Source organism: Trichogramma pretiosum, unplaced genomic scaffold (assembly GCF_000599845.2).
Source record: "Trichogramma pretiosum strain Unisexual culture from Peru unplaced genomic scaffold, Tpre_2.0 scaffold9, whole genome shotgun sequence".
Classification (NCBI taxonomy): Eukaryota; Metazoa; Arthropoda; class Insecta; order Hymenoptera; family Trichogrammatidae; genus Trichogramma; species Trichogramma pretiosum.
Genome location: NW_019641697.1, coordinates 1490611 through 1516674, shown reverse-complemented (window position 1 = coordinate 1516674; position 26064 = coordinate 1490611). Strand labels below are relative to the sequence as shown.

Below are 26064 nucleotides of genomic sequence, written 5' to 3'. Positions count from 1 at the left end.
AAAATTTGGTATGATTAAATCCAACAAAAATACCAGTTTTAACTGAATTACGTTTGTAGTTGATATTAAGATAAAAAATTATAATAGTTTTTTTGCCTTTTTAATATTGCAAATGAAAAAAATTCAACTCTGATCAAATTAACAAGTTGTACAACTATAAGTGATATTCCAATCAAAAAATCATTCAAATTAAAACATTTACGATTCTCATATATACTTAAAGAAAATTCAGTAAAAATTTAAATGAATACTATCAACATTTATATCAGTACTAAAATAAGTTAAAATACAATTCTAGTTTTTAAAAAAAATTCCTTAGCTGGTTATCTATTACATTCTAATTGTTAATTCAGTCATTTTGTTGTTGACATATCAGAATATCTGAAAAAAAAAATCATAAAAACATGAAGGAAAATATAAAAAACATCAAAATTTTAAAATTGTTTTGAAGGTAAAATCAGATTAGCATGGCAAAATCATGATAGGTATGATACAGTTACACTGATGACATGCATACCCATCAATCAACAAACACTTTATCATCATATGTAAAACTAGGTACACGAAGATGAATATTTAAAATTAAAATGATAGTAGAAGTGATTTCATAAATATACTTACAATGTCAAGCCACTGCATTGGATGTGGCGAACTGAACATCATCAGTGGATACGTTTAACAACAATCTTTGATGTATATCCAATTTGGAATGATCACATAATAAAAGTCTCCAAGAACCTAATCTCGAACAAATTGAAAGTGCTTCAGAAGTATTTGGTACGATTTCTCCTAAAAAGTAAGAAAATTTTTTTATTACAATGTTTCATTTTTTTCAACAAATTGATTAGATTTATGCATTATAAATAATCAGATAGCAAATACAATAATAATCATGGCACTCAGAGATCTTGGTGGTTGCTAATTTCATCAGTTTTTTTATTCAACAAAATGAATATTTTGTTATTTAAACATGACTTACCATTGAAAGTGCATAAAGTTCGAAATTGATCATAAACATTGTTAAAAACAACTTCTTCAACTCCTGTTCGATTGACTTCAGCACAAACAGCTTGAAGAAAAAGTTTCTCATAATCAGAGCAATGTTTAATAGCTTGTATTTTTGGACTGGCAATCATTTCTTCCAGTGCTCGCTTTACATCTGACATATTGACATTTTCACGGTTGTTTGATTCAGCAACTTCAGTAGCTCTTCTACAGATATCCAAAGCTCTACGAGCATCACCAGAAACAGCTGCGACTTTACTATTAATATAAATATCATGAAGAATTTTCTAGCTTAGTTTTAGATGAATGGCAATTTAGACAAAGGATTACCGAGCAACAAGTTGCACTGTGTCCCCACTGAAAGCATCATTGTGCCCTTTTAATCTAGAAATTACGATTTCTTCAAGTTGTTTAAAATTATATGGAGGAAAAGTTAATCTTGTTAATCCCAAGCGTGAAGTTACTTTGCCCATTAAAATTCGCTCAGGTAGATCCATTGTATTTGCTATAGTAACAACAACTAATTTAGCATTTGTTTTACTAGGCCAGTCAAGAAGATTATATACAACATCTTGTCGTTTAGTGCACAACAAATCCAACTATAGATTGAAAAATGCCATTACTCAAAAATATTGTTTCTTTGAAATGATTGAAAATTCAAAAAATTACCTCATCTACAAGAAGTAGAGTCATGCAACGTTTTGAATTCGATTTAGTAAACATATTATAAAGTAGTTTATGTGCTTCTTCCCAAGTAGCGGTATTGCCTGTCAATTGTTTCCATATATGAACATAGGCTTGCTGTGGTTTGGACAATTTCATACCATTGATTTCTACAAAATTAAAGTCATCTAATTTCCCTGTCGTCATGGATTTTTTTAAACATCTTATAACTTCATTTACTGTAGCAGTTTTTCCTGTACCAGGAACACCACTGATGTAAATACAGCTGCAAAATGACACAAAATTTGTAAACATAGGAATTCCAATTTGAAGATTTTCAATGATTTTTAATTCAAGCTTACCCTCCACTACCATCAGATAATCTTGCATGCAGGAAACTATATATATCATTAAATTCTGTTTCTCTACACGGTAGAGACTTTGGCAAAACACTGACATGCAATTTGGATCTTGCTTCTTGCAGTGGAGTAGAAGGTTTAATAATAGTAGATACTCTTCGTTGAACAGAAGGAGTTATGGCCAATGTAGATAATTTTTTAGCTAATGTTTTAGATGGAGTTTCTGGTTGCATTTTATTTTTTCTCGAGGGTGTTTTTGAAACATTTCTTCTGCGAGTTTTTTTCTTTTTGTCAAACTCTTCATCTGAACTTTCTTCAGAGCTTTCAGAGCTTTCAGAGCTTTCAGAGTATTCAGAATTTGTTCTAGAATTTTGATCATTATCCTTTATTTCTTTCAGAACTGGTGATTTATCTAGGCGTAATTTTTTCATAGGTAAATGCAAGGAATTAGTATCTTTGCTTTCATTTTTTTTTGGAGTTTGACAACCAAAAAGCCCATCTTTGCTAAGTTTAGATGTAACAGAGGCAGATCTAGTTACGCGCCTAGAGTCATTTTCATCATTGGTGGTATAGTCTAAATTTTCTACACATTTTTCATTTATAGGTCTTTTCTGAGTTCTCTTACGCTCATAACGTTTAGGTGTTTCGCTACACTGTTCTTTTTTTCTGTTTTTTTCTTCGGCCGGGCGATACATTTCTTCCATTTGTTGCATATTACGCTCTGATATAAAGTCTTCATTGTAATTTACTTTTGTTTTTTCTCTAGTATTTCTTTGTGTAGGAGTAGAATAGTTAGAAGAAGGAAATGAATGCATTTTCGATAAAATGTTTTCATCGCAATTTGAAGTGCTTCTTATTTTCTTAAGACCAGAATTTTCTTGATCTTCATTGAAGCCTGCGATAATTGTGTAAGATTGTTTATTTATGCGTCTGAGTGTAACTCTCAGAGATATATCATTACCTTCTTTTGTCTCTCCAGAATCATTTCTTTGGCTCAGTTTCCTTGAGGAGGTAGGAGTGCTTACCAAACTGGATTTAGATTTTTTCTCTAAAATACATAGAGTTTAAGTTATAATTTTATAAAATTAAAATCAAATGAGTAGGACAAAAATGTAGGGTTACAAGTTACAGAAGGAATTTGTAGTTTTCATTGAAAAATTGAAAAGAAATAAAGTAGAATAACTTACTTGATGGAGTTTTAGTTGGTTCTTCCATTTTATTTTAAATATTATGAATATTATTCTAACCAAAACTTTCCATCTACAAAGTATTTAATACACGCTTGATTTCATAATCCACGTGGTTCACTTATCTTTACAGTTTTCTAACTATAGAGGTAAATTCTTAATTGATCTGAATTCAAAAAAGCTAAGAATTGAAAGTTCAAAAGTTTAAATTCAGAAAAATTATTACTTTTTCTTTGAGGACTACAAGAATTGTACAATTACTTGTTACAATTTATTACGAAGGCGCGTAAAGCCGATAGAGGCTGGTAACGCGTGGCGCAATTGAGCTCACATCGTGGCGGCGACTGGCGGGAAACGGAAATCGACTGTGGAGCCGACGCGGCAGTGGTGGAGCAGAACTCAGATGCTTCAAGAAAAATAGAGACCTTCATCAAGTATTTCTGAATTCCAATTTGGCAAATGCGTGTGCGCATTGAACTGACCTACCAACTCTATAAGATAGTTGTCATGCTACAGTATGACGGTAACAGCGCTTGATGCACTTGAAAGTGGAAGAATAATGCCTAGCAGAAATTCTAAAGCCTGCTGACTGATCCATTGATGGCCTGCTCATTTTTAAAAAGATTCTTTTATGTACAAATGAAGAATCCAGGATATATCCTTTAATAATACACAACTTAATGTTAAATTCTCAGACCTAACGTCTGTCTTTGGTGATCACTGAGCAAATGATGAATTAATCCCAGCGTAGTACCGACTAGTCTGTCCTTTGGCATTTTAACTTATTGCAAATAATTTATTGAATGGTGTTGCATTGAATGACAGTTTCATTCAATTGATAGTAAATAACAAAATGAGCGACGAAGACGATGACTTTGTTACTTATGGTACTGCACTCGATCCTCTCGACGAAGGTTTGTTTAATGTTTTCACATTTATTGCTTATAATTATTCCATTGAATTAATAAATAAATGTATGAATATAAAATTATTTATGTTTAATCTCAAGTTTTTATGAAATACTTACTTTGATAAATTTTTTCAGATAACTTACCTCGAAAAAAACCTGTAACTATTGAAGATCAAATTGCGGTAGATGCTCAAGGAAGAAGAAGATTTCATGGAGCCTTTACAGGTGGCTTCTCGGCTGGATATTTTAATTCAGTTGGATCCAGGGATGGCTGGAGACCACAGCAATTCAAATCAACAAGATCAAGCAAAGCTGGTAATGTAACCCAACGTCCTGAAGATTTTATGGATGATGAAGATGTAGGAGAGTTTGGCATTGCACCAACTGCTATCAGGGCAACCCAAGAATATAGTGCCCAAACAAGCAGAGGTACAAAAAGGGAGAGATCTAAAGCTAGCAGTGATGGTCCTATTCCTGGTACTCCTGTTTTACATGAATTACTTAAACCTGCCAAGTAAAATAATGCTAAATTTTTGACATTATTTATATACTAATTAAATATATTACTAGTAACTTTTAATTTTTTAGAGAGAGAGTTGGTGTAACTTTGCTCAAGAAAATGGGATGGAGACCAGGCCAGGGTGTTGGACCCAGATTGACAAAGAAAGAAAAAAAACAAATAAAACATCATCAAGAAAAAGTAAAGGTATATGGATGTTTTCTACCCAGCCAGCAGACAAAATCCAGTGGGAGTGATGATGAATGTTCTGATGACGAATTTGTTGAAATTACATTCGCTCCAGACGATTATGAACCATATAGGTTGAAATTTTGAACATACCATCTACTCATTTTAATGCTAACTTATACTTTCATGCAATATTGAATTTACAGATGTAAGCCTAAAGATAATTACTTTGGAATTGGCTACAGTGGACTTGACCGTAGACCTGTTTTATCTCAACATTTTAATCTCTTTGATGAACCAGCTTTTAAAGTATCAGATAAAAATAAAAAATTTAGTATTAAAGGTCAAGCATTTGGAGTGGGAGCTTTTGAAGCTGAAGATGATGATATTTATGCTCGTGAAGATATGTCACTCTATGATTCTCAATTAGGACCAGAGAAAAAAGAAAAAAGTAGGTGGTCAAAAAATTCTAAGGATACAGAATGTTTAGAAGGTTTTGTTAAAAGTAAGGGACGTTTAGAAGGAAAAAAAATATTTGCTGCTCCTACATTGCCTCAAAATTTTGATCCTATTCATAAAATACGTAAGAGTAGGTTTGCACCATTACCTGCTGAATTAAATAAACATGTGAAAAGGTAAATATTCAAATTTGCTTTAAATTTCATTCATGCAACTAATAATACATTTTATTTTTACAGACACGAAATGAACGCTGAAAGTCGCTCTAAAATTCTCAACGATGATAGGCCAAGTATAATCAACTCTCAGTCCAGTAAAGAAGCAAAATCAACAAGTGTAGCGGTAAAAGTAATTGAACGAACGCTAAATCTCCATGGTAAAGAGCAAATAGCCGCGCGCAAGCAACTCGAAGAAAGTCAGCCGAAAAAATCATCCATGTCATGGTTAGATAAAATTTCTGCTACAACATTTGTTAAAGGTGAAGTGATGGGCTCTAAGCCAATGATCCAAGGTTGCTTGCAAGATCCAAAAACTTTTGCAGCTCTAACTAATGATAATCAAACAGCATCATCTGAAAAAAATCTAGTAAAGCCAACTTTTGCTGATTTAGATAAACAAAATCGTTTTAAACAGTATCTTAATTATACAGAAAGCGAGAGAAAATTAAAGTTTGGAAGTTGTCAGCCATTGTCCATGACTGAATGGGAACGTGATCAAGAAATTGCAGAATTCGAAAAAGCTGTAAAATTGTGTGAAAATATTGATAAAATTGTTGCAGCAGAAAAAGAAAAAGAACAAGTTAAAGAGCCTGAGAAAATTATAGATCTGAATAAACTTAGTGAAAAAGAGAGAATGTTACATGCTGCAAGAATCAAAATGTTTGGAAAATTGACCAGAACGGACAATGAGTGGAAACCAGTGAAGATTGTTTGTGTACGATTTAATATAGCTGAGCCATCAGTTGGAGTTGCTGTGGAAGGTGTACAAAAGAAAAAATTCTCTATTTTCGACAATGTTGTGTGGGATGAAATGTCAAAATTTGAAAACGGAAAGAGTTTAGAACGTGAATTGTACATTCAACCTTCAACTTCAAGATTTTTATCTGTAGATGAAGAACCACAAAAAATTATAAGCGATTTATCATTGCCAAAACAAAAAGGAATGACAGATGAAGAAAAAAGTTTTAAAGATTCATATGATAAGGTATTTGGAAAAGAAATAAAATTTGATAAAAAAGTAACTGAAGATGAAAACACGACTAATAATCAAGATAATCAGTCATGTTCACAAGAAAAAACTAATGTAGATGAAAAAATGGATTTATTTAAAGCAATATTTCTTGATAGTAGTGATGAAGATGAAGAAGAAACATCCAAATCTGAAAATTTAGGAAAAAATGATGAAAAATTGAAAAATGTACTTTTGGGTAAATCCACTGCTGAAATAAATGTTCAGCGCAATGATTCGCCTCCTCGAGGTATTTTTGCTGAAATAGATCTTGACAATCTTTTAAAAAAACCATTGATGCAGAATACAAAAAAAGCAGACCAATCAGTTGAAGATAGAGATCTAAATGAAAAAATAAGTTTAAATGAATCAAAAAGTACTGAACAAATTGAAGATTCTAGCAGTGAAGATGATCCAATGGATGTTTATGGGCCTGCATTACCCAAAGAACTTGTTCAGATTGATGCTACTAGTCGAAAACCAATTTTTACCAAGAAAAATGCTGATGATAAATTATGGATTGAAAAAAAGGATAAAAAATCTAAAAAAGATAAAAAAAAACATAAACATAAAGAACGGTCCCGAAGTAAAAGTAAAAAATCTAAAAAAGATAAAAAACATAAATCATGATGAATAATGTCATGAAAGATTGTATTATAAATTACTATTAGTTTATATTATTAAATTAAAATAATCATTTACCATTTATAAATTTAATAAGCAAAAAATTTTACAAGAGTATTATTTTTGTTACATAGTATGAAATAAAAAATGTGTAAATATTCAAGTACAAAAACACTCTTTGTGTATTACTTTCATTTATGTGGAGCTGGATACACAGACTCTTAATTAAAAATAAACTGTTTCAAAAGTAAATTTTAAATCAATTCAGAAATACAATCATTGTCCAGATTTAAACTGTTAAGTGACAAACGCAAATCTGAAATTTCCAATTTTTTGAATTCTTTAGTTTCAAATGTTAAAGATTTTTTTATTGTAGACATAGTTCATCTTGAATCAGAGCTTTTACTGATAGGTGTCCTAGAAAATTTCCTAGGTGCTGAGCGTTGGGTATTATTAACAAGTGTTTCAACTTTAACATGGTAGTTTTCTTTTTCATTGAGAAGTTTTGTATTTAATTTTTTAGGTGTTTCAAGGTTTTCATGAATTTTATAGATTTTATTATACTTCATATGTATGCAATCGTCATTCTTCATACGAATGTATTCATTTGGATCAATATTATTAGAAATATAGTAATTTCTAATATCTGGTTGAGCTGCTTTTGCTCTTACAAGAAGTGGGGTATTTTTTATATGAGTATTTGGTGCTACAAAACTATTGAACTTTTCAATATTACCGAGTAGTTTCTTCACGTTCGAGGTTCGTTTTGTATTGATTTCTGTACAAGAGTTGACGATTTCATAGATCCCGTTGGATCTACGCCTGATGGTCATTACAAGTCTCTTACGTACTTTGTTGTTCATTTTAATTCGGTTCTCACCACTTGTATTCGGATAGCGCAGAAGTGTCTCAATCTCAGCAAGATCTTTTTGTTTACGGTCTGCAATATATAATCACATACACTCAATCAGACTAAACGCTAATTGTAAATTATATCTTTTATCAACATACCTTCCACTATAGATCCATTTAAAATATAGTCTATATCACTGGTAGACAAACCTCTAGGCTTTTTCTCATTCATATTTAATTATAACAATGCATTTAATAAAAAATATTGTGTTTGTTAGAAAAAGTAATATTCAAGATGTACGGACAGACAGTTCAGTAACCGAGATCAAAGTTTATGAATTGATTCTGCTGAAAGCGTGAAACAAGCCAAGACGTGATGCATCTGGGGTGGTCGGTTTGGCCCGCCAGTACCATTACGCAGTATTGCCAATATGACGCGTCAAAAACTTTTCAATTTTTTACAAGATTACTCTGTAACAAACTGGTTCTTCAATTTATTTGTGCCAATGCAGCAATATACTAATATTACATGATTATTGTTGAATTTTCATGGAATAAATTTGTTCTAAGCATTCTTTGATATGCTGCTCCATCATAGAATCTTCGTTGTAGGACACAATTTTTGATTTTGATCGTCGATTTCGGTTGCGACGTCGACGTTTGGATTTCGACTTACTCTTTTTTGATTTTACAACTATTAGCTCAAAATATTAACGTTCGTTGGCGCAATTTAAATATACAGTAGGGCATTTTCAAATCGTCACAATGTGGTCACCTTATTTATTTGGCTGGGGTAAAGCAAAGATTCTCTTGAATACCTTGATTGGTATGCTTTCACACAAAGCATTGTTGTGGCCATTTAATTGTGACAATCCAAAAACGCTCCGTTCTTGAGAAATTAAATTAAAATTTACCTGATTTGAAAGATTTTTGTCGTGTCAATTTGTACCTATTACTCTCTGACTTTAGTCCAATTGATGGGTATGTTTCTTCAACTGAAATTTCTACTTATATGGATTTGAAATTTAAAATTGTATTTTATATTTATGAACTGTACTTTTTTTAAGATGATTTGATAGTTCGACTTCTTCAGTGCTAGCAGCAGTACCAGCTGACGCTTGATAATAAAAAAAACCAATAAATATTTTGAATTCTTCAGTAAAAAAATTATTCGTATATTTAAACCTATCTCGCCGTTTTTCTCAATTTCCCGGTTCATTTCTTGTAGACAGTCAGAAGCATCCATTTGGTCGGTTGTTACGTCTGAGGCTAAGCTACAATCGCAATTGCTTTCTGCCATTTTGGCAGAACTGCTTCGAGGGTTTTTTTCAAGAATCCATCAAAAACGGCCCGGGCGGAATTAACCTGAAAAACTTTGAAATGAGATATATCGTCATTTGCCAGTTGGAACATGAAGGTTCGATGCATTCGTTATAATGTCTGTGTTCAGCAGCTGAGAAATTAATCAACTCGTGCCAGAGAAATATGCAATAGAAACATTTATTATGACGAGTTCACAGTTTACAGTTGTAAATATACGATAAAATTACTTTTTTCCACACACATATAATACGTTAGACAAAAAGAAATGATTAAAAACAAGTGATTGTTTATTAGACGCGTGTACGTGGCTCAGCGAACCTTGCCTTTTTGGCCTCAACAACATTTTGATGGTCAGTTTTTGTTTTTTTTCTTTTTCTTATAATTTTATTCTGTTTTTATAGAACATAAAATGATTTTACGTGCAGGATTTTCTTATATATTTCATTACCCGTTCAGCTCATTCAAACGGTTACATCAGTAGTTTTTGTTGATTTTGCTCAATCGAACGCAGTTAAAATGTTACACCAAGTGTACACACATACATGTAAGTACAATATCTTCTAAGTATACATCGCCTTTTTATACAAAGTTGTGCATTCAGAAATTTACATTGGCAGTTTTTCGTAAATACATTTAAAAAATTCCTAAAATCGCCATTACGTGATAAAATGACTGTGCGATGGAAAAAGGAAGACATTCGAGATATATTTGTATACACAATTTTTTGTTTATCATTAATATAGGTACAATTCAGTTCTCTGTGATGATTGAAAATCATGATAAAACTCCAAATCGACGATGGCCAAAGCAGTACTTGCATTGTAACGAGGTGAAATTTATAAAAATCGTTAACAACCGTGTATTATACAAAACGAAGGTGGGTGGGCTATACAAACTGTCGCTCGCAATTCAGAAACGCACCGGTGAATTTTTAATTAAAAAATATCCATTTCATTCAGCAAATGCCGGACAGAAAAAGAGAAGAATATTGCTAATTAATCGCCCGAGGCTAAGATACCCTCGCCCGACGATCCGATAATTGACGAAGTAATTAGCGACTTACAGCAGCGCCGCTCATACTCATACGGACTTTACCTCGGCCGAACGTCGATAATGCGTATTAGGCGTACACGTCTATCTTCGCAGACGGCTTCAGTCGTTCGTAATAATAATTGCAGCGGCGCAGGAGAGAAAAAAAAGTAACAGAGCATTCGTAGCCGAATATATATACAGCACTTTGTCGTTGTGTGTTTTCGTCCTAGCGTCACTTATCGATTTTGCCAACCCTCTTGCCGCGCGCGCGTTTACCGCGACATTCCTATACATACGCTCGTGCACACACAAACCCTGCACCCTTGTACATACGAACAAAGGTATGCAGCAGCTCTCGCTTCTGCTTCCGTCGTGGTCGTTGAGAAAAAGAAAAAATCCCTCGGTTTTTTTTTATTTTCTAAAATAAAATTGGCCTAATTAATATGTACACTTTTTTACATCGAGTTATGAAATTTTCGAATGGGCTAGAATTTTTCTATTGTTTACCTTTCGCTTATTTACATTAATAAATCTAATTACGTTTGATTGTTATGACTCCTTTTTCATCGAATCTTTGTCTTTTTCCCTAGGTGAAATTCAAATCCAGCAATAATCGACAAATAATAAGATGAAAGTTCAAAGTAACAAGTATATTATATACACATATAGGACCCACGCACTTTGAGAATTTAATTTTCATCAACACTGATTACTCATACTTGATAGTTTATCGTTGGGATGTATTTATACAAAAATTTATAAAACGAAGGATGAACGAAGATCAGTGAGTCTGCAAATAACCGGAGTGGACAATGTCGATGGAAATCAAAGAGGTTTTCACCTTAAGTATGCGCGTAAGTATAATGATTTATGGTTCGAGATTACGTTGCATGGAATTAATATCTAGAGAACAACTTCCGGTAGTATCGGGTGAGTCGAGAACCTCCTCAGACGGCATAATTCCGGCGCTTCGCTGCTCGTCCCTCACAGTTTCCACCTACGTACAGAGACATTGTTGAAAAATGGTGTTTGGTAATTTTTCAATGTTGCTTTCGCAAACAAAATAACATAAAAAAGTTAATCCCGTAGGGAAATCATCTCAACAACTATGAAAATGCCAGTTTGCGCATGTACATAGATGAACTACTATATGTTAAAGTACATCGGGCAATGGGTTAAAAAAATATAGTGCATACATTAACATACATAAGCATGAAAACATTTTGTAATGAGTATACTGATATAAAAGATGCATACCTTTCTGAGAACCCTGATTAAATTCAATCCGGCGACCTTTTTCAAATCGAGCACGTCCCAGTCGCCGCTGCGCAGCAGCTCGGCAAACAGCTCCGGGTACTTGGAGACATCCTCCAAACCTCGAGGCGTTCTGCAACGGAAAGAAAATGTACTGCAGATATCTTTTCTTTCTTTCCTCTCTTCGTGTTGTCTCTCCTCCGCTTCGCTCTCGCGTTTAATTAAAGGAAGAAGTTTTGTTGTTGGATCGTGACGCAGCGAGCGAGCCCGGAACACGGCCCGTCCTAGTCATGCTCTCTCTCTTTCTCTCTCTACCTTTTGCTAGCTCATATTATTAAGGCTATAAAACTGGGCATTAACTATTATGCGCTTTTCGGGAGCGTACACTTTAATGCCAGCTGCGTAATTGTGCAACGAGTGATCGATGCCTTAAAAAGGACTAAATTTTAATATACCGAAATAAAAATATCTGCATTAACAGAGCCTTGAATTTTCTTTAATTTCCGCTCGCGTTTGTGCAAATTTGTATCAGGCTCGATTAGATTTAATGGGAAAAGTGTGTCAATACTCTATATAATTCATACAACTTGCTACGATGTAAAAAAGATCACGAGATTTATCGATGAAAACTCGAGTACATTAAATTGGTATTGTACTTTTCCGAAAATGTTGCTTTGGACAGGAAGGAAAAGTTTTTCGTTGGTAGTAATACTCGAAACGAGAAAAAATAAGCTAGCCACGTTTTAACTCTCATCTCGACTCTTTTTTTCCTTATGTACTTTCAACCGCTGTACCGTAGTCGTCCACTTTTTATCTTTTCTTCTCTCTTTTCTGGGTTAAAAACGTACATATATGTACCTACACATACCAGTTCAGTGGAACACGAGTTAATAGAGAATTAATTGCCTACGCTCGTTGTAATTTTGCATGTGCAGTCGTTTAGGTCAATTTTCGCGCGTGGCACGTTTTTCGCCCGCCCATGCATAAATGTTCTCATAATCCGTGTATTTTTATGAACACGGCAAGTAGATATTTGAGTGCATGCGCGTAAATTTTGAAAGTGCGCCGCTGTAACGAATTATTAAGAAAGCTGCAAGTTCGACGCAAAGGGGGCCGTCGCGAGTGCTCTTACTCACTGCAGCTCGTAAAGCGCGCGGTAATAACGTTGGCTCGTTGACGAATGTAAAAAAAATACATAATACGTCCCTTTACGTCGCCACGCGCCTTCTGACGGATTGAGCCATTAAAAATTACTTTGATATAACTTGGATTTTTCAAGTAATACGCCAAGCCGTTTGCTGCGCACTAATCTGAAAAATGCTGAAAATCGTAGAAATATTTACGCGTTCCGAGCGAGTCAACTTGCCGGGCGCGTGCACTTTGATTTTCGAAGGGCGAGGCTCTCGCGTTGTTTCAAAAGCACCGACTTAATATTCATGTCGGGTAAAATTGCAGGCCCGATTTTGAGAGCCGCTTAACATGCTGCGCGCATACAAATAAACAATAAATATAAAATTAGCCCTGCTGCTCCCTCGCGACGAGTTTCAATCCTTGAAATAGCACATTTGATCCAAAACGTATACTCATCAACGTACTTGTTAATTCCGTCGAAATCGCCACCCACACCGACGTGGTCCACTCCAATTAAATTCCTAATGTGATAAATGTGCGCTGCGACGTCGGCCACCGTCGCCTGCTCGCCGCACTTGACGAAGTAGTTGTAGAAAGTAATCATTACCAGTCCACCGTTTGAAGCCTGCAACACAATTTTTTTCTTTCTCTCTCTCTCTCTCTTTCTCTTTCTCTCTTTTTCAATATTACTTCCACCGTAATTAGTACGAGTTTCAAAGTTTATTGATGTCGTGTGCTTTTTTTTCTTTCGCCGCAAGAAATCACTCGACTTTATGGGGGGCTGCATTCGGTGCGCAAAAATTGAAAAATGTCTTAATATTTATCGCCGCAAGTTTCGCTGTTGTAGGCTGTGATAAAGAAGCACCAAATTAAAATGTTTTACGCGTTTGATTAATGTAACTTGACGAGCGAATTCTTTTTCATGCAAATTTCCCTACGCGCGTACATGTATAACATGTAATGCATGCGCGTGCACTCGAAAGAAAAAAAGCTAAAATTTATATTCACGTATTCGAATAACTTTTTAATTTAACAACCTTTTTGAATCCCTCAAAAGTTTCGTTCTCTCTTCGCGCCTCTACGGAGAATCCTCTCAAGGAAGAGGCCGGAAGAGCACTTAATATTCACGTATTATGATAATCGCCTCGTCGCTTTCTTAATTATTCTTCGAGTAAAATAATAGAAATGATAAAAACACAAAGCTAGGCCTTGGCACTCGTTACATTATGCAATTAAGCCCTCGCATTAGGCTTCATGAAAAAAGTTTTCTCTGCATAGCTGACGAGCAGATTAGTCAATCGTTGTAAACATCTTGAGCTGCGCTTGAGCTTTTACTCATAAAATTTTCTGACTATAGCACGTCAGAAGTTTTCATCAAATGGCAAATAAATAATCTCGAGTTGGAAAGATTTATTTTTTTCCATTATCCCCCCCGAACAACGGGTACTAATAAAGACGATACATGCACTCGTGCACGGAACTACAATTTTCGACACGTAATACCGCACATAACTCGAAATTCAAATGTTCTCGCTTCGTACGCTGCGAAACAATGTGTGTGTGTGTGCGAGTGTGCACGTACGTATACAGCTTTAAAGCCAGCAGCTGCACACGTGAAATAGCAATAGGTCGGTTAACCATTGAACTGCGAGTTGGAGCAATTTAGTTTCGGCTTTTGGCTTAGCGCGTTTTACTGCGCTCGAATAAAGGTGCGTACAGAGAACGCTCGAAATTTCAAATATGCTCCATGGCTCGAAAAATAAACACACACGCACACACACGGTCACGCCAACACTAGTTGAGCGAGAGATATTACATCGATCGCAAATAATATCCGCGTTACATTAAGAACGAAGAGAAAACTCGCTCGTCAATTTTGATTAGCTCGGCCGCTTGACGTATTGTAAAGAGATTTCAAAGCAAAACTCGGATTATATGCGGGATGCCACTGAATGCCGCAGAATCGGTGCATTGTGCACTGAAAAATGCCAATACATAACGTTCGATTTTATTAATGCAGTGGAATGATGATAAAATCTCGTTTCCCGTTCGATATAATTACATTTCCGACGCCCTCGGGGATAGACGCGACGACTTTTTTTCCTCAATATAGCCGTGCTAACTTTCACTAGATTACAAAGACATTAATTGGGTAAATTTGGCTCGAACAAGGAAGCTTTTAGTGAGTTTTCGCGAGAGGAAAGTCGGGCCGCGATCGCCGTCGAGATATTCAGGGCCGAGAGTACACGCTCGTGTAAACGGATTTGTAGAATAGCGGTCTTACCAGCTCCTTGAGTATGTCGTCGGGTACGTTCCTCGAAGAGTTGCAGATGGCGAAAGCCGACGAGTGCGAGAATATGAGGGGTGCTTTGCTGGTCCTCAAAGCGTCTCTCATGGTCCTGCGCGCCGTGTGGCTCAGGTCAATCAGCATGCCAAGACGGTTCATCTCGCGTATCACCGCCTTGCCGAACGGCGTGAGGCCGCCACCTGTTGACACGCACAGCCGATGAAAAGACGGAGGGTGAAAAAAGCTCATTGTGACGCGCGCGCAGCCAAAGCTTAATCGGTCGCCGGCGATTTTTCGGACGATTTGGTTTCTGCGAAAAAAACAAGCTCGAGCGCGTTATTTCCGAAAGATCGGGCGCGTAGATTTCTGGAATCTCGGTTGCGTCGCTGCTGCTGCTGCTGCTGCAATGCGCTGCGTCGATCAGTATATAGTTTTCCGTTTGAACGAAAAAACATTGCTATATATGCACGCGAGAAGTGCATAGTAGCGAGGAGATGCAAAAGATATCATTTCAATTTCTATCATTTAAACTCGGCTTGGCCTTTGCGCCCGCGTGGCTGCGCATAATGTAAAACGGAAAAATGTAAAAGTCTTTTCATACATAACTATATGGTACACGCGCTATATTCTCTCTGGCGTACAAGCCAAGACGGTATCTCAAATATATACGCGTATCTATATGCAGGCACGTGTAAAGAAAAGCAATTTCCATGCATCTACAATTTTTTCCCCGTGATTCGAGCCGTTTTATACTCAGTTTCTCTTTATCGCTTTGATTTTTTTTTCATCCCGGAACGACATGTATAAGCGAGCTTTGCTTCGAATTCCTAGTCGTTTTAATCTCTCTCTCTCTCTCTCTCTCTTGCTTTTCTCGAATAAGCGCAGCAGCTCAAGAGATAGAGAGAGAGAATCTGCCGCATATATAGAAATTCAACGACTATTCATAGCGAGGTAGCGAGGACGACGATGTACGTATGTATCGAACGCGTGACTCTGAGGCAAAAGAGCATGGCTAATCTGTTGTTTGCATGTGCGAGCTGGCGTGAAACTTGTTTGAAATTTCAACGAGAATGACCCCTCGCAGTCTCTGAATGGATTTTTACAAGGATCGGTGGGCATTGGCGCGTATAGATCGAGTATTATATGTATGAAATATATACCTTGCTCGTCGTTCTGCTCGACGTTGGAGCTCTTGGCCCAGGGCGTGTTGCAGGTGTGCGTGAGGGTGAGATACCTCACCCCCAGCTGGTAGAGAGTGCGCAGCACCGCCAAACTGCTTCCCAGACTGTGACCGCCCTCCACTCCAATCAGCGACGCTATTCTGCCCTTGTTGTGCGCCTCCAGTATCTCTGTGCGTGAGAGCCAGTGCCACGTTTGTGAGTTACCCTTCGTTAAATGCCATCCACATCCATATCTACGTCTACGTCTACGAGCTTCCTCCTCTATACAGACGCACACACACACGCACACACACACTTACGTATCCATGTATACATACAACAGTAAGCTTGAGCAAAAACTTTTATTACTATTTAGATAGATGCAAGAGCTTTTAGCTTGATTGATGGACGCTCGCCCGCTCGACTCCCAGTGAAATTCATATTTTTTTCTATATACTTCGAGGACCGAAAATGAGCGAGTGAAGGAGGGGGAATTTTTTTGATTTGATTGCTGCTATATATTTGGCAAGCTTTTCCCGATACCTGCTCGCGCCTAGCTTTCCCCTTTTCATTCGTCTGATTCGACGGCCTCGTTTATTTGATGTTTCAATCGGAACTCGATGTAAGACGAGAACTCATAATGTCATTCATACTCGCGACCTTCTTTATATTGGGGCGAGCGCGTATATGTATCGATAATTGAGTACTGAATGCATACATTTGCGAGAGAAACAGATCCGTAGCGAAAGATAAATTCATCGAAGCCGTATAGAAATAAGACTCGTAAACGTGCGCACAATATAGTCCGAAGGAAAACGCGTTGTATATTGCAGGTATACGTATACCGAAAGCTGGCAGAGATCTTATCTGCAGTCTCGCTATTAATGTATCCAGTCATCTATTAACACGATTGTTTTACACGTACGGGAGATGTTGTTTTGCGATACGTTGTATGCATTTCAATGGCAAGCGAGGCACGTATGCGTTATTTACATTTTAATCCCAGGCGCGCTTCGTAGTTCGCCGAGTCGAGTCTAAATCTAATTTCGATAAGTCAAAAATGCGTGCCAAAGTCCTATCCCCCGAAAATGCAGCTGTCTCTTTTCTCTCTCTCTCTAGCTCTCGAGAAAAATAACTTGCATTTACTATACCAGCAGCTGTTGGCTTCGTGTGCTCGGCTATACGAAAGTCTCTCTTGCTAAACGTTATCCAACGCCATCCTGCAGTCTGCAGTCACTGGCTTATACCCATACACGCTCTCACACACGGCCGTGCTTCGCGCGCTAAAGCTAAAAAACAAGGAAAGAGAGAGCTGCTGGTTCTCATGTAAATTTACGACTCGAACTTTATACAGCCGAACTCTAGCTATACTGCTGCTGCTGCTGCTGCTGCTACTAGCGCTGCCACAAATATATATATAAAGCTGTAAGTGCGGAGGCTCGGTGCGAAATGTACCAACTTTTGCGAGCCGTGGCCGGTGCTAGCGTGTGGCCGAGCAAACAGAAAAAACCGAGAGAAGAAAGTGGGCATTATATTTTTTCGTTTAGTCGCGCGCGCGACGTCCCCAACGATTATCAGCGAATGGTTAAAAAGCAGCAGCCGAGTTGAGAGCGCCCCGGATTTGTACTTGCTTTTTGTTATTCCTCCGCGCGGTGCGATTATTTGCAGCATCGCTGCATCTTTGTTTTCCTTTTTATTTTCATTTCACAGGTCCGCGAATTCGTGGCTTAACTCGATGGAAAATTCATAAAAGCGCATTCCCGTGATTTTTCCTCGTCAGCCAGATGAGAGCCAAAGTTTATCAAAATATAATACGTATTATTAAAATCTCTTATCAAACTCGGCTCAGTACGCGGGGCTTGGCACAGCGATGCACTTTTTTCGATCGAAAGCGAGAATACGCTTTTGGCGCCCCGCTCGCACCTGCATTATAAATATATTAAGCTAAAGCATACAAATATAGATTATATAGTGGATTCGTATACCGCAGCATATACGAGTAGGCAAGTGTACTCTGTCGCGAGTGCGTGCCGCAAGAACACGTAACTAACTACTGCCTGCACGCTTGCGCGCCCATATTTACGCTCCATATGTGTACGAGACAAACAATATACGTGTGTATGTGCGATCGACAAAGGAAATCGCCACTGCGTTTGTGTGCGCGTGTTTATACGCGTGCACGGATGCATCGACGAAGCTCGACAACTCTACCTACCTACCTACCTACCTACCTACCCGCTTTGGCTTATAAAGGAATTTTAAACATTTGACACGACCTCCCCGTCTACAACTTGTTTCTTGATCAAATTTGGACCTTGTGTTATTAAAAAGTATCATTCCTACACCTTTGCTTGTCCCGATCGATTTTTTTCTCTCGCTCTCGCTCAATTTGTTTAACTGAATACACCGCATTTTAAGAGAAAAAATCCAGTAATACTTTGACGTGAAATTCCATTTTCGTGTACCTCCTCGAAAGGGATAATCAAAAGAATCCCAGAACCTTAAGAGATTTTCCCACACGAACTGGATATACAAGTTGTAGAAGAGGTAAAAAAAAAGCGGGAATGCGACCAGCATTATGCTAGCAATCGCAAGCTTAATTATAATATCGACTTTGGCCGAACGTGCTTGAATCCAAGATTAGTAATTTCCTGATTCGGCGGAGATTCGCATTTATTTTTAATCAATTATCCATTAAGCAGACACGAATAATATAAATTCTATAACATTTAAAAGCCAACTGTTAAAAGTTGTTCATTATTCTACGTTTACATGGATGACGCAGAAATTACAATTTCCCTACGCATTTGCATCGTATAACGCGCGCGACGATTATACCTTTAGTTGATTGCTGCTTTTACTGCACTTTCACATATTGTCGTCATTTTAATCAGCAAACAAGGCGAAATTTTCGCAAAGTTTCATGGCATACCTCGAGAGGAAGCGGCAAATTGCATGTGCTGCGGGTACTTTTCGATGAGGCGCTTGATCAGATCCACTTGTTCCAGCGTCATCTGCACTGCATTCAGATGCTGAGACTCGCAGGGCACGTAAGCCGCCCAAAACTGCAAAGAGAGAATCAAACGAGGCGATATTAAGCTGAAAAATATATCTATATGTTGACTAAAACACGGGTAGCTAACGCGCGAAATTTTTATTGCTTGGACACTGCCATCGCTTAACGCGCGGGGGTTACGAACTTTATCCTTTCTCTCTCTCTCTCTCTGTTTCGCTCTCGATCGCCTTGCGCAAGTTTAATCGATGAAAGAGAATCGTAACTTTTAATGCACTCACTTTTTGCTTTTGATTTACTGTTATGCTGGATGCGCGCGCGCACACACACACCTACTGCCGCTTCGTGCGAATGTGTCACATAGGTTTTTATAGAAAAAACGGCATAAATCCTAGACCGAGTTGCCTAGTAATCGCGTCTCGGCTGGGCCTCCGTGTGTACGAGTCTGCGCGCGAGTGTTTTTCTATACGCGCACGGACAGAGAAAAGTTGTAAAAATATTTCACAACTACGGAATGGATAAAGTTCGTATCTCGCGCGCGCTATGGATTTTTTTTGTTGTCGCTTCTGCTTATTGTTCGGCCAGATATATGTTCGCTAGCATTGATTTATATTGAAAAATATGCGCGAACAATTTTTTCCTCTTTTTCCGTATATACGCACGCGTGACTATTAACGAGAGCTATAGCGCGTCGGGCGATAAAAACAAAGAGAGAAGCCCGATATAAGCATCGAGAGATGTATATGCGCGAGGAAAAAGGCGATTTGTCTCGGCAATTGATGATCGGTATTGATCTCGCTGCTTTCCTGCCTCGAATCATTTGTCTCGCTCTCGGGGGGGCCTGTCCCCGTGAACATAAAGTAAATACGTCTACTCTCTTGGCCTCTTTTTTAAGGGCAAATGCCGTGTGTCGCTTGGCCGAAGCAAACACAACGCGCGCGCACACATACTGCCAGAAGAGGTGGTGGCACACGTGCGATTACGTTGTAAATCCGAGTTATAACTTTATCCGTGTAATTTTATGCCGAGCACATGCAGAGTCTGGCGCTGCTCGAGCTTTACTTTTGCGCGTGCACACAAGCGTATATACCGCTGCTGCCTGCGCTGCAACAAAAGCGAAACTCCTTATCTTCGCATAAATTTAGCGAGACTACTCCAGGCCCGACGCTACAAGCGTATATTAAATTTGAAATCGCATAAATTCGGACGATTTTGACTCGATATATATGTACGCGCGGGTATAATGTAGATTTAGGCCCCCTCGGAGCATTGTAGCATCGAGTCGCGAAATATTTGACGAAACTATAGTCGAATAGGCACTTTTTAAGCTCGCACGCTCGAGCGGGTATTTTGACTCGTAGGGTACTTTACTTTTTTTCCTTGGCTATGATTAATCCCGAAATCGCTTGTGCCTGCGTTACGACACGTCCGCGAAAAACAAGGAGCTGCAGCCATCGTCGGTCGTCCGCGCTTTTCCATCGACTGGGGCTTTTTCAGCTGTGCGCGCTCCAGCCTTAATTCCCTGCAGCAAAGTGTCAAAGGTGGCAGGGTGAAAAATTACCGGCGCTAGCTCTTTCTCTCTCTCTCTCGCCGACGAAACTAATCTCCCAGTTTTCTCTGTGTCGAGAGCTGGCGCTCGAAAAATAAAAAATAAAAACGAAAGGAGGGAGAAAAAGCAAAAGTAGCGGGCTCGATTAGATATATCAAGTCTCATACGCGGGCTGGTTTATAGTTAAAAGGTGATGCGGCTAAAGCAACGAAAACCCACACACACACACACACAAAGACTGACACAAACACACCCTCGATAACCCTTGAAGGCATAAAATATTGCAGGAGATTTATCGCGAATGATGCATCTCGCGTGCAACTCGGTCTACTTTGAGAGAGAAAAGAGAAAAAGAGAAGCGAGTTTATTGCTTGTGTCGAGTCTTTGTGCCAACTCCATGAGGATTGTAATCTATTCTTTTGCTTTGGTACGTCGCTCTCTTTCTAGCTCACGAGCCGCAAGCCGCTTTTATTGTTATATATACATGCAACATTTTTGCAGGCTCTTGCCAGTGTCGTTGTCGGCCCGTTGTTCTATACTATACCGAGCATATAGAAACAGCCTTCGGGTGCGACGAAAAAATCGCAACGGGGCCAAAGAGCAAAGCTAAGGGTATATCTGTACTCACTTGTCCGCCCACCATGCCCTGCCTGAGCCTGGGCAAATCCGTTTGGCTCCAGGCGCTCCTGCTCCAGGGCGAGACCTGTCTCAGATCCGTATCGAAATCGAATTCCGCCAACTGATTGTGCACGAAGTTGCGTATGTTCCAGGGCAAATCGTTGTGGCCGTCGATGAGTGGCACCTCGCTCAGTACGCGCCGCACCAATTCCATGCGCTCGCGCGTAGTTTGTGGCCCCGCGCTACTGATACCGCTGCTGCTGCTGCTGCTATCGCTGCCGCTATTGCTACCACTGGCACTGCTCGTCAACTCGCCCAGCACGGGATGCGGACCTGCCACTCGGCCGACCCATATGCTCAGCCGCAGTAGGACCAATAGAATTACCCTGGCGCTCTCGTTGCCCTGCAAAGTTAATAACTTCTGTTAGCTCGATCGATGTGCGCGTCGGGTGCTCGTTTTTTTTTTACTTTTTTTTATGAAAATATCGCTTTCGCGACGCGCTAACGCAATTTCGTATAGAATTTCCCGAAGCGTCGTCGCGCTCTCGCCGAGAGACAAGAAGCCAAACTCCATCTGAAGAGGAGCCTCGATGAGCCTATTAAAGCATCGCGTCGCGCGAGCCGTACTAATACGACCGGAGCTACTGCGAAATTGCAGCCATCGGAAAATCGAATGTACAGCGGAGTAGAGAGAGAGAGAGAGAGCAGACGTCGTCGCGCCTAATGAACAGGCATCCCAGGTGGCTGCGCCATCCAGTCAATTACATAAACTTTCCTATTTGCTTAAATTCAAACTTATCGAATATCGAGTTTAAGCATGTAGCCTACAAACTCGTAGTTTTTAGCCCGCTTCCGTGTGTTCGTTTCACCGATGGGTCAATACTAGTAGTAGCTCGCGAGACGAACTTTTCACAATGCCGTCGATGGATCGCAAAAAGTCATTTCCCACTTTATTTCGCCCAAAATTGACAAAAATATCTACGCAGCCCGTTTGCCAAATAAATCCTTGAGCTAGCGAAACTTTTTCCTTCTTCGTCTATCCGCAGTCTATCTCTCGTGCCTCTCTCGCGTTTGAAGAAGAGACGCGAAAGTTGACTCGTCGAGAGGGAATTTCTATGGATTTTTCGCGAATCGCAGCGAAAGACACGCGTATACTCGAACTCGCTCGGCTTTTCTCCATCCGTATTGTTGGGGGGCCCCGCTGCACGACACGCAAATATACTTTCTCACACAGAGCTCGCTCGCGATATCCCGCGGCTTAATAATTTCAATTACAAGCTCGCGCGCCTTATTATTATATGCACGTAGCGCGCGGCTCGGCTCATACCCGGCTCGTACTCGGGCACAAAAATCCCAAAGCCTGCACTGCTACCGAGCGAGCGCCAACATTTTCAATTTTGCTCGTGAGACTTTTCCTTAAAATCTTGCCGCTGCCGCCTCTCGACGGAGAAAAAAACTCTGCGAACGCCCATGATAATCTGCTGTTGAACGTGAATTTACATACCCGCGCGCGCCTGACGTTCTGTTCCAATTTTTATATTATCCGCGTTATAATATATGTGCTCTCGAGTGAGAGACGTTATTCGGCGCTTTAATTAACTTCTTCGGACTTTATTTCTTGCGACTAGGTATTTCTTCTGAAAAATATCAAGCTTATGCTTCTCGACAAAAGGGCCAAGTGTGCTTGTTCGCAAGAAATAAAGCATCGCCTACCGAATTTCTGCTGAATCCAGCTGGCAATAAAACATCCGAGAGAAAAGGAATAGGAGCTCGTAAGCTCGGAAAAGGTTCCCTCAAGACACAACACGTACACCGATACAATATACATGCTAACGCACTCTCACACCTACGAGCTCGCACATACATCCTTTGAGAGTTTTGCACTCACAAAAGAGCGCGGTTTTACCCTGAAATATGCATGCCTGTCATAAATAACACCCCCTTGCACTCCGATTCGTGCACACTCGTGTGTGTACCTGTGCACCGAGGATTTTTCGCGTTTTTTTAAAAGCGCCTGCGAACCGGATTTTCTTTTTCAACGACGCTTTTCTCTCGCGTCGCGAGGCTCGCGTGACTTCCAAAAATCGCGCTTTTTATGCTCCAATGCGCGGCCACTGTTTAAAAAAATGCAGGAAATTACGCCCGTCGTTTGAATGCGCGCGCAATTTCTCTCGTTATTATTGCGATAAAAAATGAACTATCGGCCTGCACCTCCCCGCTCGAGTTTCGGCATAATCCCAAACTATACGAAAGCTCGAAGAAAATTTAGATTTAAAATTCAAGTAGCTTTGCCTCTACTTCATCCTTTTGTCGGATAATAATTTCATTGATTCGAAACTTCTTGCCCTCTTCTCTGTCTCTCTTTCTTTCTCGCTTTCGCGTCTGAATTCCAGATCGCTTTTTTCTCCCTCGCAACATTTTGTATTTTCATCGCTGCTATCGATTGCTCTCGATATTTTCAAAGAATAAAAAGATTGTTTTCGAAACGTCTTTCCACCTCGTTGTTCATAAGAATACTTTCACGCTACATTGACGCGAAAAGGGGGAATTGAGGAAACCGAGGAAAACTCCATATCGCGATGTTTCCGAGTGGTACTTTTGAGAAACAAAAATTAAAGCTTGCGAACATTTTCAACATTTTTCTATTTTTATTCCTACAAATATCTGCAGTTAGTTTTAAACATGTTTAACTTTACTGAAACGTGCTGATATTCGCATGGACTTTCTCACACATCCCCGGCTTTTTCATTTCTTTTACCAGCAAAAGTGAAGATACACTGCATGTTTCGAGGTTCGGAAATTACCTTTCGAATCGAACAAAAGTGGTTTTTCACGGGCGCATAAAATTTATGAACTAATTTGTTGGAAAAAAAAGGGAGCTGCTTGAGAGCCAATATAAATTCATTTTTCCTCGTAGCGATTGATTTATCGCTCGGCTTGCAGTTTTTCAGCAGTTACTTATAGTTCGACGCATGTATAGCGCAAATACACAGCCTCAATATTTATCACTGCACTATTATTCGCGAAATTTATGTAATTCCATGGCGCGTCGACATGACTATTAACGGAAACTTAATTTCAACCTGTCCATATATAAGGTGTCGGGTGATTTATGGATAGCATTCGAAACGCCTAATGCATCGTCGTGCACACGTACATAGGTACGCGGCGCACTCGAGAGCTCGAGCTCGTGTATACTCGCCTTTGTTTCCTTTTGCTACTCACTCACACGCGGCCATACCGTAGTCGCTCGCGCGCGCAACGTATATTTCCCTTCGATGTATCGATGTAACCAATATACGCGCATCCGGGTAACGATTTTTTATTTACGCGACGCAATCGTCGTTTCGTTAATTGCTCGAGAGATGGATTGAAAAAGTGAAAAATAGGTAAGTAGTAAAGCCGGCTTACTAATCAACGAGCTGACTCGCGAGAGTTTCGGGTCGACAAAAAAAGCTATAGCGTCGGCCGACGACGGCAAAGGCGCAGCGGTGTCTCTCACCTTCATGACGCTCACGACTGCAGGCAAAGACGGTTAAATCTTATTTGCAGATCGAGTAAAGGACTCCTCCGCCATATTCCTCTCTACGAGCTTGCAACAGCGGCAGCATCCTCGTGTTATTCTCCTCCGCGAGCTCATGTACTCCCCATCGATCCGCGTCTATCCCTCTTGAAAGCACAAACTTGCAAACTCGAGCTTGCGAGATGCGTAAACAGCAGGGGGGAAAAGCTCGTTCGCACTCGGTGAGCTTTTTTTCTCTTCTTCCACTGCCTCTCTTGGTCTTGTGTGTTTTTTCTTGTTTTCTACCGTCTGGGGAATGCACACGACTCGCGGCGCTGCTTTTACATACCGGCACGAACGAGGGGCGGCGTACGACTGCCGCCGCCGCCGCCGGGACGCTCCGTGGCGCGGATCCGTAAAAGAGGGAGTCCTGGAAGGGAGGCAACGCCGCGCGCGATGTGCGCCTGTGTACAGAGCCAAGCCAGCCTGACTGCCTGCCTGCTGCCGAGTGCCACCGCTGTCGCTGCCTGCTACTGCTACTGGATGTGGAGGCTGCGCGCTGCCAGCTTTACCCTCCCGGTCTCTATATAGGTACACGTATTTCTGCACGCACTACTCGCTCGAGAGCATCGGCGTATATAACTAAGGCTTCGGATGTGTTTGGCTTGCACGGGCTCCAAAGGATACGATAGGGCTTCGCTCTGCTCCACGAAGCTTTTTGAGCCAGCCTGTCACATCATTTCTTTTCTTAATTTACTTTTTTTTTCCTCCATTTTTCCACTACTTCCAATCATGTTTTTCGAGATGAGAATTTGTCGAACAAATCCTGTGCCTCTTATGCCTGTGCCTATGCATTCTTGCAAAATTTTTACGATGCTGACTTGATGAAATTTCAGGATCATAATTTTTTCCCCTCTTGCAATTGATATTTCATAATCCAATACGCGAACACTCCAAGCACTACACTACGCTGCCTCGTTTTCGCAGCGAGCCAACGCAATTTTAGTGCTTTCGAAAAACAGAGAGAGAGAGAGAGAGAGAGGAACTCGGCTATGCACTTGAAGGGGCGTTGTAAAAAGCTCGCTATAAACCACAAATTAGAAAAATATAAAACAATTGGCTTCCATTGCGTGTGCAATTCCAGTTTGACAAAACATTTTTTCGGATATTGAGCACAATTCAATCAACTATTGCTTAAAATTCTCGGCATATCTTTTCCAG

General features: G+C 39.5%; 4 protein-coding genes across 4 annotated transcripts; 1 reads left to right on the top strand and 3 right to left on the bottom strand.

Annotated features, from left to right (window-relative positions):
* Nucleotides 1-84: 84 nt before the first annotated feature.
* Nucleotides 85-3519, bottom strand: LOC106651658 (origin recognition complex subunit 1). Its single transcript, XM_014370280.2, has 8 exons — nucleotides 3215-3519; nucleotides 2989-3075; nucleotides 2031-2922; nucleotides 1675-1954; nucleotides 1336-1604; nucleotides 980-1263; nucleotides 622-789; nucleotides 85-381 (listed from the first exon to the last, which is right to left on the bottom strand). The coding sequence occupies exons 1-7, from the start codon at nucleotides 3240-3242 to the stop codon at nucleotides 626-628; spliced, it is 2004 nt and encodes a 667-aa protein (XP_014225766.1). The 5' UTR covers nucleotides 3243-3519; the 3' UTR covers nucleotides 85-381; nucleotides 622-625.
* A 216-nt stretch (nucleotides 3520-3735) lies between these two features.
* On the top strand, nucleotides 3736-7223 carry LOC106651657 (G patch domain-containing protein 1 homolog). Its single transcript, XM_014370279.2, has 5 exons — nucleotides 3736-4128; nucleotides 4260-4638; nucleotides 4713-4946; nucleotides 5019-5447; nucleotides 5511-7223. Exons 1-5 carry the CDS (start codon nucleotides 4068-4070, stop codon nucleotides 7126-7128), a joined length of 2721 nt encoding a protein of 906 aa, XP_014225765.1. The 5' UTR covers nucleotides 3736-4067; the 3' UTR covers nucleotides 7129-7223.
* Nucleotides 7224-7226: 3 nt separating this feature from the next.
* Nucleotides 7227-8299, bottom strand: LOC106651328. The gene is made up of 2 exons (XM_014369770.2): nucleotides 8134-8299; nucleotides 7227-8062 (listed from the first exon to the last, which is right to left on the bottom strand). Exons 1-2 carry the CDS (start codon nucleotides 8204-8206, stop codon nucleotides 7506-7508), a joined length of 630 nt encoding a protein of 209 aa, XP_014225256.1. The 5' UTR covers nucleotides 8207-8299; the 3' UTR covers nucleotides 7227-7505.
* Nucleotides 8300-9458: 1159 nt separating this feature from the next.
* LOC106651365 (dipeptidase 1-like) lies at nucleotides 9459-25199 on the bottom strand. The gene is made up of 8 exons (XM_014369818.2): nucleotides 24844-25199; nucleotides 21352-21744; nucleotides 19094-19226; nucleotides 16162-16350; nucleotides 14999-15201; nucleotides 13179-13339; nucleotides 11587-11716; nucleotides 9459-11326 (listed from the first exon to the last, which is right to left on the bottom strand). The coding sequence occupies exons 1-8, from the start codon at nucleotides 24847-24849 to the stop codon at nucleotides 11198-11200; spliced, it is 1344 nt and encodes a 447-aa protein (XP_014225304.1). The 5' UTR covers nucleotides 24850-25199; the 3' UTR covers nucleotides 9459-11197.
* Between the last annotated feature and the right edge of the window lie 865 nt (nucleotides 25200-26064).

Coding starts and splice junctions, on each gene's coding strand:
- LOC106651658 (XM_014370280.2), bottom strand. CDS start 3,242: ATGGAAGAACCAACTAAAACTCCATCAA. Junction 1,955..2,030: donor TTATCTGATGGTAGTGGAGG/GTAAGCTTGAAT, acceptor GTCATTTTGCAG/CTGTATTTACATCAGTGGTG. Junction 1,605..1,674: donor CTCTACTTCTTGTAGATGAG/GTAATTTTTTGA, acceptor TTCAATCTATAG/TTGGATTTGTTGTGCACTAA.
- LOC106651657 (XM_014370279.2), top strand. CDS start 4,068: ATGAGCGACGAAGACGATGACTTTGTTACTTATGGTACTGCACTCGAT. Junction 4,947..5,018: donor GACGATTATGAACCATATAG/GTTGAAATTTTG, acceptor TTGAATTTACAG/ATGTAAGCCTAAAGATAATT. Junction 5,448..5,510: donor TTAAATAAACATGTGAAAAG/GTAAATATTCAA, acceptor TTATTTTTACAG/ACACGAAATGAACGCTGAAA.
- LOC106651328 (XM_014369770.2), bottom strand. CDS start 8,206: ATGAATGAGAAAAAGCCTAGAGGTTTGTCTACCAGTGATATAGACTAT. Junction 8,063..8,133: donor AAATGGATCTATAGTGGAAG/GTATGTTGATAA, acceptor TATATATTGCAG/ACCGTAAACAAAAAGATCTT.
- LOC106651365 (XM_014369818.2), bottom strand. Junction 11,717..13,178: donor GATTTCGACGGAATTAACAA/GTACGTTGATGA, acceptor TTTCCGTTGCAG/AACGCCTCGAGGTTTGGAGG. Junction 11,327..11,586: donor TAATCAGGGTTCTCAGAAAG/GTATGCATCTTT, acceptor CTCTGTACGTAG/GTGGAAACTGTGAGGGACGA.